Source organism: Carex rostrata, chromosome 14 (assembly GCF_964058835.1).
Source record: "Carex rostrata chromosome 14, lpCarRost1.2, whole genome shotgun sequence".
NCBI classification, from domain to species: Eukaryota; Viridiplantae; Streptophyta; class Magnoliopsida; order Poales; family Cyperaceae; genus Carex; species Carex rostrata.
The window spans coordinates 5,110,281-5,124,160 of record NC_135931.1 but is presented as its reverse complement, the minus strand read 5'-3'; the positions used below and the strand labels follow the sequence as shown (position 1 = coordinate 5,124,160).

The window sequence follows — 13,880 nt, the reverse complement described above, 5'->3', positions numbered from 1 at the left end:
CGGAGAAGAAATAGCGAGGGTTTTGAAAACCTAGGTTCGATCGGCAAGAGAGAGAAAGAGAGAGAGAGAGAAGATAGAAAGACTAATGGGACTAGTCGGTAAAGTGAAGTAGTGAGAGAGTGAGCTTGTAGTAAAAAATGGCAGAATCGGAAATGAAATTCAAAAAAAGGAAGATACGGATCGCGCGATGACCTGTTTAAATAGGTCCATTAGAAGGTGGGGACCGTCGGAAGTTAAAAAACAATTGAACCCGGTATTGGATAAGGCAGTGGACAGACGGTGGACAAAACCTGGTGGATGAAAACCTTTTCTCATATGTATTAGACTAACTGTTAAAACATGCATTCCGTTCCTTAGTTTTAATGAGTGAAAATTGCACATATTAAATAAATTATAGAAAATCATGGGTGCTTTTTGTTAAAGAACTTTGCGGTCGTTTTGCAAAATGACCCAAAATGGGGAAAGTCGGAAAGACTGGCAGGAATAATACGGAAGAAGACAAATTTTGATGCTTACACTCCTATCTCTCTCCATCTTTATCTTCTTTTCATTCTCTCTCTCGCCGAGTCTGATTGCTTCTACGACCTTTGATTTCTTCGAGGAGGCGGGGCCCATTTCTCTGTTTTTCTTTTCTTATTCTATCCTCTCTTGTTCTAACTACTATTCTAGAAGAAAAGCAGCAGCGAGCTACCTCGAGGCCAAAGGCGAATACTTTTTCTTTTTCTTTGCCAAGAAGAAGGTGAATACTTTTACTGGGTTTCCTTCCTAAAATCAACTAAATTTATTGATTTTATTGTTCTTGGGAAACTACCAAGTGTGTAGTTTTCCGTGGATAATTGAAAAGGCGGCAGCTTTCACACTTTTCTTCCTTTTGTCCTAATTTTCCAATTTTGCCCTAAGAAGTAATTAGCTTGTTCTGGAGCTCATAAAGGTGTGATTGCTTTTCAATTGTATTAATTTTGCTAAGAATTTTGTCAATTCTCTTGTAGAATTTGCCGGATTGTGATAGTGTTTCTACTGTATCCTTCAACCATGCATCCCAATTGTTTGTTTTAAGGCAAAAGAAATTTTGTTTTTTTTTGTTTAACTTTAATTCTTCCAATTACTTACTTTTCCTATTCTTTGCTTGTTAGCATGCGTACTTAATTCTGTATTTTTAATATTAAACTATAAATTAAATAAGTGCGATATGGAAATAATCATCAGATATATTATTAATCCAGTAATCCTTCAATAGAAACTCAAAACTTGATCAGTCGAGCTGGTACCAAACGTCTCTTTGGGGCTAATCAAGGGAATTGTAGCCCACAAAAACCACCATTTAGTTTCATTATTGTCAGTGCTGATAATAGTTCAGGTCAGCATGGTACTGTTACTGGAGTTTATCAGTATAATTTAAGTATCCAAGCCGAATTATTGGCAGCAACAGCAATAGCACCAAAAGGTTATTATCGAATTATTGTTACTATTATTTATTATAATTACTAATATTAATATGGCGTGATAATATTGGTATAAGAGATGGGCTACGGTGAGTTGCGAAGTAAAGCGACTATTTTACTTCACGCTCATATATTGCGATTTTTAAGTTCAAAACATCGATCCGAACCGTTCATCTTGTTCTCCATATTGAAATGTGCTTGGAGACCAAATTTTACATTTTTTGGAATTTTTTTACTATTTATTAAGCAATTTTGAAAGTCGCTGATCTGATGGTCCAGAAAATTTTACTGTTTTTTTACTGTTCACAGCAAAACAGCAATTTTCAAAAATGCTTAATAAATAGTAAAAAAATTCCAAAAAATGTAAAATTTGGTCTCCAAGCACATTTCAATATGGATTAAACATCTAACGGTTCGAATCGGTCGTTTGGACTTTCAAAATAAAAATACGGCGTGAAGTAGAAACGCGTTTTACTTCGCAACTCACCGTAGCCCACCTCTTGGTATAATATCATTATGATATTCTATTACTATTATTTCTTCTTGTTGTCAGTGTTATTGTTGTTATTAATTACTATTGAAGAAGTTCATGAAGGATCCTATAATAGATTATTTTTTGGTTTGAATGGTTCCAGTCAGAAAATGTGCTAGTATTGCCTTAATCGACTTGCCTGATACTGAATCAAATCCAGTACCATATATATTTTTTTTATATATATTTTGACCACGCATGCTTGCTTAATTATACAGGTTACCATTTGCATCAAATTACTTCTAAGAGATGGGGTCAGAGGGGCCATCATCAGTGGTGACAGTGCATGTTACCGGGTTCAAGAAATTTCATGGGGTATCTGATAACCCGACAGAGACAATTGTTGCTAACCTTAAGCAGTTCATGGAGAAGAGGGGACTGCCAAAGGGGCTTGTGCTCGGCAGCTGCACGATTCTTGAGACAGCCGGTCAAGGTGCTGTGGCTAATCTATATAAGGTCTTGCAATCAGCCATCTCAGGTAGAGAGAAAGAGCTTGGATCGTCAGCAACTCCTAGTCCAATTGTTTGGGTCAGTTTTCTTTTTTCTCTTTTATCTTGTTTTTCCTTTAACCATTCTTGGGTCTATAGCCAGTCAAATTTATTGGTATACTCTTTCATTTGTTCTGTTGTTCCTTTTGTCTTGCAATTACTTAGACGGTTAATTATTTTGTTTTTATTCACTTTCTCTCTTTTTGAATTTCTACTGAGGATTAACATAATTGAGCAATGAGAACATAAAATGAACAACTTGCCGTTAATTCAATCATCCTGACAGAATTTGACCCATTGAGGATAATCAAATCTCTCTTTACCACTTGTATAATGAAATAGAAAAAATGGAAGAACCATTCTTTTGAGTACAACATCAAGCCATAGGGCAAAATTGTCTTTTAATAAAAATAGTTCAGAAAACAAAAAATATATTCCTTCATACCATTGCTTGTCCATTTAAAAACCGGCACTTGTTGTATTTGCGGTTCTTTTTCTTTTTTGGCAAAACTTGGGTGTTTTCACACATTGATCTTTTGTCTCTTTAAATCTTATTATTGCAATTTGAGAATTAGGCCCATTTAGATTTATATTGATCCAAATTCATCACAGTTAGCCCTCAATTGTGCACTTAGAGCCTTTACTACTCAAATTGGGTCCAAATCATGCAGCTATGCAGTTAAAGCCCTTTACTACTAAACTATTCTCTCTTATATCAGCCTCATTGTTCTTGACATAGCTTCTAGTAGCATCAAATATGTTTGAGTGCCTATAGTTTTTTTTCTTTTTCAAATCTAGCTGCTCTAGAAGCATATCCCATATTATCATGAAAGTAGAGGTTTATGAAGTGCAATTTCATTGTTGACTGCGGGTAATTCTCCAATTTATTTCTCTGTTTGGTTTCTTGTGAAACTTGAAGGTTAGATATCACTGATTAGGAATTATGTTATAATTGTAATGCTTATATATCACTGATTTTGTGACTATACATTATATTTTCTTATATCCAGAATATTCTACAATTATGTTAATAATTTTTTTTTTTTATGGTGCCACAGTTTGATGTGACATGACTTCTGAAAATAGAAAGAAGATTTAATGATATGAGTTTCCTAATGCATAAAGACAGTCTAACTGCCATTAGTTAAAGGAAACTAGGGGCAATTTTGGCAAACAATTTTTAACTGTTAATTAAGAATATTCAAATTTGCTAGTCTGTACATCTCTTTGAAACTGGACCATCTGTTACATTGGACAGCCAGACGTACAGCCTTGAAACATGTGGATCTATTTTCGGAATCGTTCTCTCATCTATAGGCTAAGCACAGCTGGGATTTTGAAAGTGAAAAAAAGGAGAAAGGAGCACTATGTGCAGTTAAAACTATATTGCCTAGCCCAAACCTTATTTTATAGTTAGTGTTTTGATGGTGCCACAGTTTGATGTGACATGACTTCTGAAAATAGAAAGAAGATTTAATGATATGAGTTCCCTAATGCATAAAGACAGTCTAACTACCATTAGTTAAAGGAAACTAGGGGCAATTTTGGCAAACAAATTTTAACTGTTAATTAACAATATTCAAATTTGCTAGTCTGTACATCTCGATGAAACTGGACCATCTGTTACATTGGACAGCCAGATGTACAGCCTTGAAACATGTGGATCTGTTTTCAGAATCATTCTCTCATCTATAGGCTAAGCACAGCTGGGATTTTGAAAGTGAAAAAAGGAGAAAAGAGCACTATGTGCAGTTAAAACTATATTGCCTAGCCCAAGATTCTGTGGTGTGGTTTCATTGCATCATGTGCGCTAAGGAAAAACCAATGTTTAGTTGGGGTTGTACCAGCCACTAGTACATACCTTTAGCTGACCCCTATAGAATTGTACAAAAGCTAATGGTGCACTTTTATTGTAATTAGGGCTGAAAACGGATCTGGATTTATCCGTCTGAATCTGCTTTGAATTTGATTCAGATCCGTATTCGGATAAACGGATTTGGATAATTTCTGGATCCGAATTCAGATAATTTTTAAATACTCAGAAAAAATTTGGATACGGATTTGGATAAATTTTCAGAACTATAAACGGAGCAGATATCCGCCTCTATCTGGAAGCCGAAACTCTTCAACTGTCTGATCCAAGATCCATATATAAATATTTTAAACTCCTTTGAGTATCAAATGTGGGATTAATCTTTTAGTGCTCCGGACTGCTTATTCGCTGTGCAGTGGCGCTGCTTTCTTTTTCTTTTCTCTTTACCCATGCTTCTTCTCTTCTTCATTCCAGACCCTCCATGTTTCTCTTGTGACTTAATCACAGCCTTGAAAATATGAGATCGGACGGTTCTTAAAATAAGATTACATGGACGCATAGAATTGAAGCTTTATTTCAAGCGTTATTGTATAATATACATTAATACTAGAGAGTAGAGAGACCTCCAAATGCTTCTTTTTTTTTTCTAATGTGTTTTTCTTAATTTTCTTAATTGTTCAATTAATATTTGTATCTTAAAGTTCATGACTCAATTATCCGACAATTATTCATTTCGTATCGTATTTGAATCCACATTCGTGGATTATCTTCTCCGTATCCTTGTACGTTTAAGGCAGATTTGGTTTTAAACTTTGACATCCGTTTACTACCTGTATTTGTATTTGTATCCACTTATTGTAAGGCGGATAAATTTGGTATTAGCATTATCCGTTCCAAATTCGCTCCATACATATGAACCTGGTATTCTTTTTTGGAGATTAAAATGCCACATTCTTTTTTTTTTACTTATTTGTAATGATTTTTTGTTTTATTTCATTAGCACATTTCTTGATTGTGAAAGTAAAAGATGGTGTATTTATGCTTATGTTATTGCAGAAAATTGGAAAAGTCAAAATATGTGCAGTCATTATAAAAAGAACTTACCAAAAAAAAAAGTAGTTTCTGATGTAATTCCTCGCTCTTAAAGTTGAATATATTAACTTTTTTGGATTGAATATGAAAACTGTGGGCAACTGTTAAAATATTATAAGTTTTGGGTTTTTGGTTCCTTTTTCTTTTTGAATCAGAGAGGTGCCGAGTGGGGTTTCTGTTATTATCTTTGTTTGTATTTACCAACTTTTGGTTTCTTTCTTCTCAGGTCCATTTTGGGGTGAATAGTGGAGCAACAAGATTTGCACTAGAATCACAAGCAGTTAACGAGGCCACCTTTCGATGCCCTGATGAGTTAGGCTGGAAACCTCAGGTTCATTTACTTCATTTGTTCAACTAGGCTTGTTAGCATGGTTATATCTGATATCGGTCCAACTCAGTAACAGCAAGTGGTTTGGTACTTCAAGATCAAAATCTGCACAATGGAAGGACTGAACATCACATGATGCCAGGATTTAGGAATATGAAACGAATATAATATTTTGGTGAATCCTGATAAAATAAAACCTTAGTCATCAACATTGGACTAGGATTGGGAAAAAAAAATGGGACAGACCTATTGCACCTAATTTTGTCTTTATTAATTTAAGGTTTTTCTTATCTCAAATGGTTTGTAGTTTCGAAATTAGCTTGTGCTGCTATAACAATAGTGATGTTTCTTTTTTCTTTTTTTCCGCATGCAGAGAGTCCCAATTGTGCCATCTGATGGAAGCATAAATAGAACACGGGAGGTATTTGTGTGTTGTTTTTCCATCTTAAGCTACACAGTTTTGATATTTAATTTTCAATTAATGTGAATAAGAAGCAATTATGCTGCACTTTTCCTTGATTTAATACTTGTTAGAATGATAGACCTAAATTTGTCAGCTTAACACCAGAAAAGCTACAAATATTACTTTGTTGGCTTGTATGTTGGAGTCCAAACTTTATTTTTATTTAATTTCAATAAATATTAATTCAAAGAAATTTAAGGAGCTAAAATGGGGAAGCTATGCCTACAGCCTTACCAGACAAAAAACATGTGGATGTACCATGTCAGCTAGTAATTCTCATACCTGAGTACCATATGTCAATTACATACTGTCATGTGAATTGACTTGTGTGCAGACAAAGTTGCCGGTAGGTGAGCTGACAAGATCACTGAGAAAGATGGGATATGATGTGGTACCCTCTGACGATGCAGGCCGCTTTGTGTGCAATTATGTTTACTATCATTCTCTCCGTTTCACGGAACAAAACAGGATATTGTCACTTTTTGTGCATGTCCCTCTTTTCCTCACTATTGATGAAGAAGTTCAGATGCAGTTTGTTGGCTCTCTCCTAGATGTTCTCACTTCACTCTTGCACTAAAACTATTATTAGTCTGAAGAAGTGAGTGCATATGTTAATACTTTCTTTTATCACTGCTACATTTAATGAATAAATAATCTGTACAGAACTACATGGCCCAAAGCCAAACATCTCGACTATGACTTGCAGTCACTATGACTGACTTGTACAGAACTACATTTAATGAATAAATAATCTGTACAGAACTACATGGCCCAAAGCCCAACATTCTCGACTAAAACTATGACCTCTCTTTTGTCAGAGTTAGTCTGATCAAGTGACTGTCTGAATTCTCCATAGTTTTATAGAATCATAAGCCTTAATATATCAATGGATCTGGTAGTGTCTAGGTTTTGCTCGACCTACAATCTCAACTGCTCTTGTTGTTTTGTTGTCCTTTTGGGGAGGTTCAGTTCAGGTAACGAGCTAACAATCAGTAATATACTAAAGGTATTGGTACTTGTTATGCCACTAGAAAATCCTCTGCTAACGCTGCACACATTTTTTTTTTTTGTGGGAGGGGTGAGGGGCGTGGGATTCGCTATTGACAATGAGCGATTTACCATATAGCAAGTATTGGTTAGCTGTATGGGTGGAAATAATACACAGTGCGACTTAAAATCTAAAATATTACCATAACATTGATCTTAATGATATCTGTTAGTAATACATTTGTGTCCCCAATATTTCCAATCAGAAAAAAAGTACAGTACAGTTTGTATACAATGAAATAAATCACAGATGCATAATCCCCCTTATCACAGCTAGACCTTTGATCTTGTTACCCTCCAATTATAGACATCTTTTATTCTCTTTGATGAAAATAATCTAGTTCGGTACCATTCCATAGTAACAAACGATCTGTATTTGTACTTGATCAAATTTTAAGAACAACTCAAATAATTATATCCCACAGAAGTTGGAAAGTAGCGCTTGCAGATCAACTCCGGTTGCTGCTGTAAGAGAGCTCTTTGAAGCCATTGACAATGAAGTCCATACACTCTGGAGCTGTGCTCAGCAAATTTAGCAGTAGATATATAGTAATTGTATCAACTAAACTAGGACCCTAATATTAGCTTTTCAACTGCAGGATAATTCAGGATTCTATGTGCACTCTTGGGAAATTATGTGTGGTTGTGAACAACCTTTTGAAATGTGACTAATTGTATTACTCAGATAACATTATGGGCTCCCAGAATATCTTTTTGATATACCATATATTAAATGAAAAGAAACTATGTATTTGATTAATGGTTATGAAGTTTTGGGCACCATGTTAGGGTGCCACAGTTAATGAGATGTATTTTCACACAGTTCAGCACCTTTGAAGAGTTTAGTACATTTAGTAATATGGATAATTGTTTTATTTGTATGTCTAATAAAACAAATTTTTGATAGGCCAGGTAAGGTCATGATAGTTGAAAGTCCAAGAGTGTGACTTTTGGTGGTTGATGTAATTTTTGGCTGTTGCTTTTTAGTTTTTTTGCTAGAATGTAAAAGCTTATGGGAGCTTAGTGAAGTAAGAAACAAGGAGTGCTTGTTGTGATTTATTTGCAATTAGACTCTTATTTTGGCAAGCAAATTTTTATTATTGCATTGTACAAACTTTGTTACTAATATGTTTTTCTGAACTAGGAGTATAGTACTATTTCTGATGTTATCATCTCTAATTGTTTTGATTTTTGATTGTAGGCCAATCATTCAACCATGGAGATGGCAATCGTCACATGGCGCGTGACAAGTGAAAATAAGCAAATTAGGGGGGGCATTTTGCACAAAATTTATGTAGTTGAAGCTGTCTGGACCTGTGTTGTATGTATTGTTGGACTGAAAATTTAAGGAAAATGCTTCAATAAATATTTGGCTTTCTGATATCATCTTGTTTGCATATGTATATGAATCTAATGGTTCTAGAACAAGTGTTGTATAATAAAGATTTGAGGGATGAAAGCTGTTTTAAACTATTAAGTTGGTAATTATGCTTTCGAAGTGTGGCACTTGTATTATTCCCAAAGGTTTTGAGGAAACTAACAACTTTGGTTTGATCAGGTTGGTTCCTAGTCAGTGTTATTGTATTTGACAATATTATTTGGTATATTCAACCAGATCTACTGGCGGGTTACTGGGTCAAATGCATAACAGATTACGTTCCATTTATTATAGTTTTTAATATACTTATTTGGTTCATAAAAAAAATATTGGGCTAGGTGGAAGCTGTGCTTTTAGGTTTGACTAAAGTTTTCCAATGCAAAAGTTGTCATTTGGAGATCAAGCGGTTCACATTGACTATTTAAACTTTTAAAAACAGAATCTGTGTATTTTTTTTCTTTTTTTTTCTTTTTTTCTTTTTTTTCTTTTTTTGGGTTTAGAACCTCGTTTCTCGACATTTTTTTTTCTTTTTTATTTTATTTCATAATCAGATAAATTAGAGGTTTGAGTTCACCTAACTAATAGACCACTACTACCCATTTTGTTATACAAATACAAGAATTAAATATCACATTAAAAAATCATACCTCTTTAAATGATGAAAAAATTACACCACCTATTCACCTAATCTCACCTACGACATCTTTTGTACAAATAACAAAACACTAGCAATTACACTGTTTTTCAACAAATCCATGGGCCACCTAGCTAACTACTATAATAATATATAAATCCTTTTGCACTATTTTGGCCCCTTACATATTCTGCCATTTTTTTTTCATTAAAATACCCAAGAAATTGAGTACCTTTATACTTTACTAGTCTTCAAGGATAAACACCAAACCCATTTAATCAAACTACCGATAGCTTCACATTTTTGTTTCCCTCGTGATGAGTCACGAATACCTCTTTGATATTAAATTTCATTGGGTGAAACTTTCATTGAATTTAATTGGGATCCGTTGGTCCGAACAGTAAATTGTGATGCATCAGATGTGAACAAGTCATATATATATGAGCTAATTGCATAATTGATATATTTGTGTTGCAGTTCTTGTGGCGTACATATTTTATGTTTGAAAATAGTATGAGGTTTTAGGGTTAAAATGTTTATTATGTTCTTATTTTTGTTTTTAAAATCTAAACAATTAATTTGAATTGCTTGATATGATTTTCATATTAAAATATGTTTGGAGTCCAAATTTTTAATTTTTAATTTTTTGAAAAATTTTACTATTTTTTTAGATAGGTACAAAATCAATGTTTTTTCAGAAATTTCGAACCATTCAAAGTAATGATTTTGTACTATCTAAAAAAATAGTAAAGGATTTAAAAAATATATATATAATTTGATCTACAATCACATTATATTATGGAAATCATGTTGAGCAGTTCAAATTAGCTGGTTGAATTTAAAAATTTAAAAATAATGACATGCCATACAGAAAAGATATGAAAAACAAAGACGTTTTAACCCGCTCTAGTATAAATTACAAAATTTATTGTGCTCCTAAGGAACTTAATATGAGTTTGGTTGTACCATAAACACGAGTTTTTTATTACATCTATTTTATAGTATATAATTTTGGATGGATTGGTCACTGTTCATTAGGGTACGTTTGGATGTACTCTAAAATAGCTAGAATAGCTACTATTGAGAATAGTTAGAATAGAATAGCTAGAATAGTTACTATTTGAGAATGGTGCTAATTCAAAGCTATTCGGAATAAAAAGTTGTTTGGATGCACTCTTTGGAATAGCTACTATTGAAGAGCCCATTCATGCTATTTCAAGTATTTGTTGGGTTAGTGGAATAATGCTATTTTGGCTATTCGGAATAGCGTTTAATATTGTTTGGATGAACTCTAGAATAGAATAACACTATTCTCAGTGCATCCAAACATACCCGGGTGTAAACAGATCGGATATTATCCGATTTTGTTCATATTCGAATCCAAAAAATTATCTAAATTATCCGATCCGTATCCGTATCCAAAAAATTATAATGGATAAGAATACGGTAAGACTTTTAACTATCCGTATCCAACTGTTTACACTCTTAAATCACAACAAATTTACTATATATATTCTTAAATTGCATATTATATTAATGATTTATTAAATTGCATATAGATATATGATACCTCGCATATTTAGCCTATATTTGACTTGATTTCGTACCAAATTCACGTTCTAAATTGTCAAAATCATGTGCATTTCATTGATATATCCTTAGAATTTGGTACTGCTGAGAGTTTGTTTGTTTTCTGCAGGATTGGAGCAAAATACACGAAGAAACGGCGTTTTTGGACTCCCTGGTACGACCCTTACCAGGCTTGGTACGGCCTGGCCGTACCACCTTGGTACGGCCTACCCTTACCAGGCTTGGTACGGCCCTTACCAGATTTGGTACGGCCCTTACCAGACTTGGTACGGCCCTTACCAGATTTGGTACGGCCCTTACCAGACTTAGCCGATCCAGCCTCTTTCCCATCTTGTACGGCCTGGCCGTACCACCTTGGTACGGGCCGTACATAGATGCCGCCTGACAGAATTCAAATCTTGGCAGAGGCTATTTAAAGCGAGGGATCTCTCCATTTTCGAGGATCCACATTTCATTCCAGATTGAGAGCTCAGAGAAAGAGAGAAAGAGAGCAAAGGAGCAAGGAGAGAAGAAGAAGGAAGAGGAAGAGGCGAGAATCGACGGATCAACCTCTTCTCAACTCCCGATCTTCGATCTAGTTCTATCATGCCTCTCTTTATCTCTTTATTTGTATTTCTGGACAGATCTATGACTTGTGAGTAGTTGATCATTGTTTCTAGGGTTTGTAGATGGATTTTCTTGATTTGTGTTGCTTTTCTTGATTTGGATCTTGTATGAACTCTTTTGATTGAATTGATTGTGTATTTACTTGTCTTGATTGCTTTGTCTCTCTGTGATTGCATATGGTGTGCCTATAGTGGTAGATCAACCCTAACAAGGTCATGTGACCATTGCTTTCTCTCAACCAAACCAATCCCTTTAGGTAGACTTGTTCGAATTGAAGCCGAAAGGTTGAATTCTCCCCTAATTGACAGATTAGAGGATACCTTAGATCTCCAATCAATCAACTAGAGGATCTGGACCAAAACACGAGAGTTGAGGTTTAGAAACCCTAAAAGGTGAAGAATTGACTCCAAAACCTAGATCTTAAGCCAACAAACGAGAGTTGAGGTTTAGGAACCTTAGGTATGGTCAATTGAACCTTTCTGAAGAGTTTAATACGAGGTACCAGCAAGAAATGCATCAACTCGAACTTGTAAGCTCTGTACTGGTACATCAGTACGGGTCTTACAAGAGTGGTGCGGCCTACCCGTACCAAGCTCCACTCGGCTTGGTCGGACCAGGTTGGTGCGGCCTAGCCGTACCAACTTGGTAAGACTCGTACCACTAGAGGCAAATCAGAGATGAAGTCTGAAACCCTTGAAACATCTTTTATCCCAAATCAAAACACAGTTTATACTTTTCCTTGCACATTTACTATTCTATTGCATTGTTTGATTGCTTGAGTTGATTCTTTAGGAAAATTAAGTACCAAAACTCCCTCTTTCTCACTTCTAGTCTTTAGTCGAGATAAGTAAATATCTAGATAAAGGAACCGTCCCTGTGGATCGATACCCGATTATACTCCTCGATAGGGTTGTGCACTTGCAACCCTAATCGGAAGGTGTAACCGCGGTTTTAAAAGGTACGCTCCCAAGCGTACCGAAACTTGCGTTGCGCTTTCACGCGAACAATATATTTTTTAATGAACAATATAACACTGACATAATTAGTGACTAATATTTTAATAATGAGTAAGGCTAGGATGCTATAGATAGCAAAGGTCATCTGTGCTACGGCCTCAAAAACCTATCGTATAAACTTCAAACTTTGATTAAGTAGCTCAATAAATTGGTTATATAATAAACATGTAGAATACTAATTTTTATTATTTTTGAAATTTTTTTACTATTTTTTATGATTTATGAAATATGACCAATAATAGCCTAAAATATTGACTAATTATGAAAAATATATGTATCTGTCCGATATCCGATTCATATCCGATCTGTTTTGGTATCTGAAATTATTTGTATCCGAAAAATTATAACGGATAAGGATATGGTAAAACCACCATCCGATCCGTATCCAGACGTTTACACCCCTACTGTTCACCGGACCCACAGTAATTATTTTGTTTTCGCCCGTCTGATCTATATCTCACGACTCTAATCGATCCCTCTTCATTGCATCGACATCTATTCATTTCCTCATGGTGACTAAGCTAGGAGGTGTCTTTATTTACATAGCTAGAAATGAGAATTCAAATGTTCAGTAACATATTTTATAAATCAGATCATGTTAGAAAACACTGAGAAGTCAATTTTATTAAGAACCGAAAATCAATTTTTGATCTAGCAATAAAAATAATATTCTCTGTATAAAATGTCAAAGGTTCAAAATCTAAAAAAAAAAAAATAGAAATATTAAATAATTAGATAACTTAAACTCCAACGTTTATTTAAAAAATATTAAATAATTAAATAACTTAAACTCTAGCTTTTACTTAAAAAAATATCCACCGGAAATCAAGCAAGTACATATGATATCCGTTAGGGGTGTTCAAATGGTTCGGTTTATTTGGTTTTGAATCGAACAGGGGAATTTCGGTTTAAATGGTTCGGTTCAAATGGTTCTGTTCGGCTAATTTTATGAAGTAATTTGGTTTAAATGATTCAGTTCGGTTTTAATTTCTCAAAACCGAATAAATCGAACCGACCGGTTATATAATAATTCAAGTATTATTTTGGTTCTTTTATTTATTGTGGACTTAAAAATCAAGAATAAATATTGATCTGGAACTTTGGATATTTTAGAATATCAATATATTTGTATAAAATTGAATTATGTGTGTAATAGTATCTTAATTTTCATTTTTATGAAATTATGAATGTATTGGCTTATGTATTGAGTTTTGATTTTTTGAGATTGAATTTCTCTATTTGGTTCAACCGAACAAACCGAAGTTTAATTCAATTTAATCAGTTCAGTTTTAGTTCGGTTTGACATTTTAATTCAGTCGGTTTGGTTGAGTTTTTAAAAACCAAAAAATGTTCGGTTTAACAATTTTAGTTCGGTTTAAACCAAACCGACCGTTTGAACACCCCTGATTCTCCGTAGAAACAGTGACAAAGAAATTTTGACTTTACATCAC

At 34.2% G+C, this 13,880-nt stretch overlaps 1 protein-coding gene and 1 long non-coding RNA gene across 3 annotated transcripts; one reads left to right on the top strand and one right to left on the bottom strand.

Annotated features, from left to right (window-relative positions):
- Nucleotides 1–522: 522 nt before the first annotated feature.
- LOC144565325 (Peptidase C15, pyroglutamyl peptidase I-like protein) lies at nt 523–8,675 on the top strand. Of its 2 annotated transcripts, none has more exons than XM_078315049.1 (6): nt 523–739; nt 2,193–2,502; nt 5,594–5,698; nt 6,069–6,116; nt 6,493–6,756; nt 8,407–8,675. In XM_078315049.1, exons 2-5 carry the CDS (start codon nt 2,224–2,226, stop codon nt 6,733–6,735), a joined length of 675 nt encoding a protein of 224 aa, XP_078171175.1. In that variant the 5' UTR covers nt 523–739; nt 2,193–2,223; the 3' UTR covers nt 6,736–6,756; nt 8,407–8,675. The 2 variants fall into 2 exon arrangements, with proteins under 2 accessions (XP_078171175.1, XP_078171176.1); XM_078315050.1 differs by lacking the exon at nt 523–739 and adding an exon at nt 787–931.
- LOC144565327 (uncharacterized) lies at nt 6,650–7,311 on the bottom strand. Its single transcript, XR_013514874.1, has 2 exons — nt 7,206–7,311; nt 6,650–6,823 (listed from the first exon to the last, which is right to left on the bottom strand). It is a non-coding gene; the product is annotated as an uncharacterized LOC144565327 (long non-coding RNA).
- Nucleotides 8,676–13,880: the final 5,205 nt, after the last annotated feature.

Excerpts from the sequence above, each read along its gene's own strand:
- LOC144565325 (XM_078315049.1), top strand. The coding sequence starts at position 2,224 with ATGGGGTCAGAGGGGCCATCATCAGTGGTGACAGTGCATGTTACCGGG. Across the intron at positions 2,503-5,593 it reads CTCCTAGTCCAATTGTTTGG|GTCCATTTTGGGGTGAATAG; the intron begins GTCAGTTTTCTT and ends CTTTCTTCTCAG. Across the intron at positions 6,117-6,492 it reads GCATAAATAGAACACGGGAG|ACAAAGTTGCCGGTAGGTGA; the intron begins GTATTTGTGTGT and ends ACTTGTGTGCAG.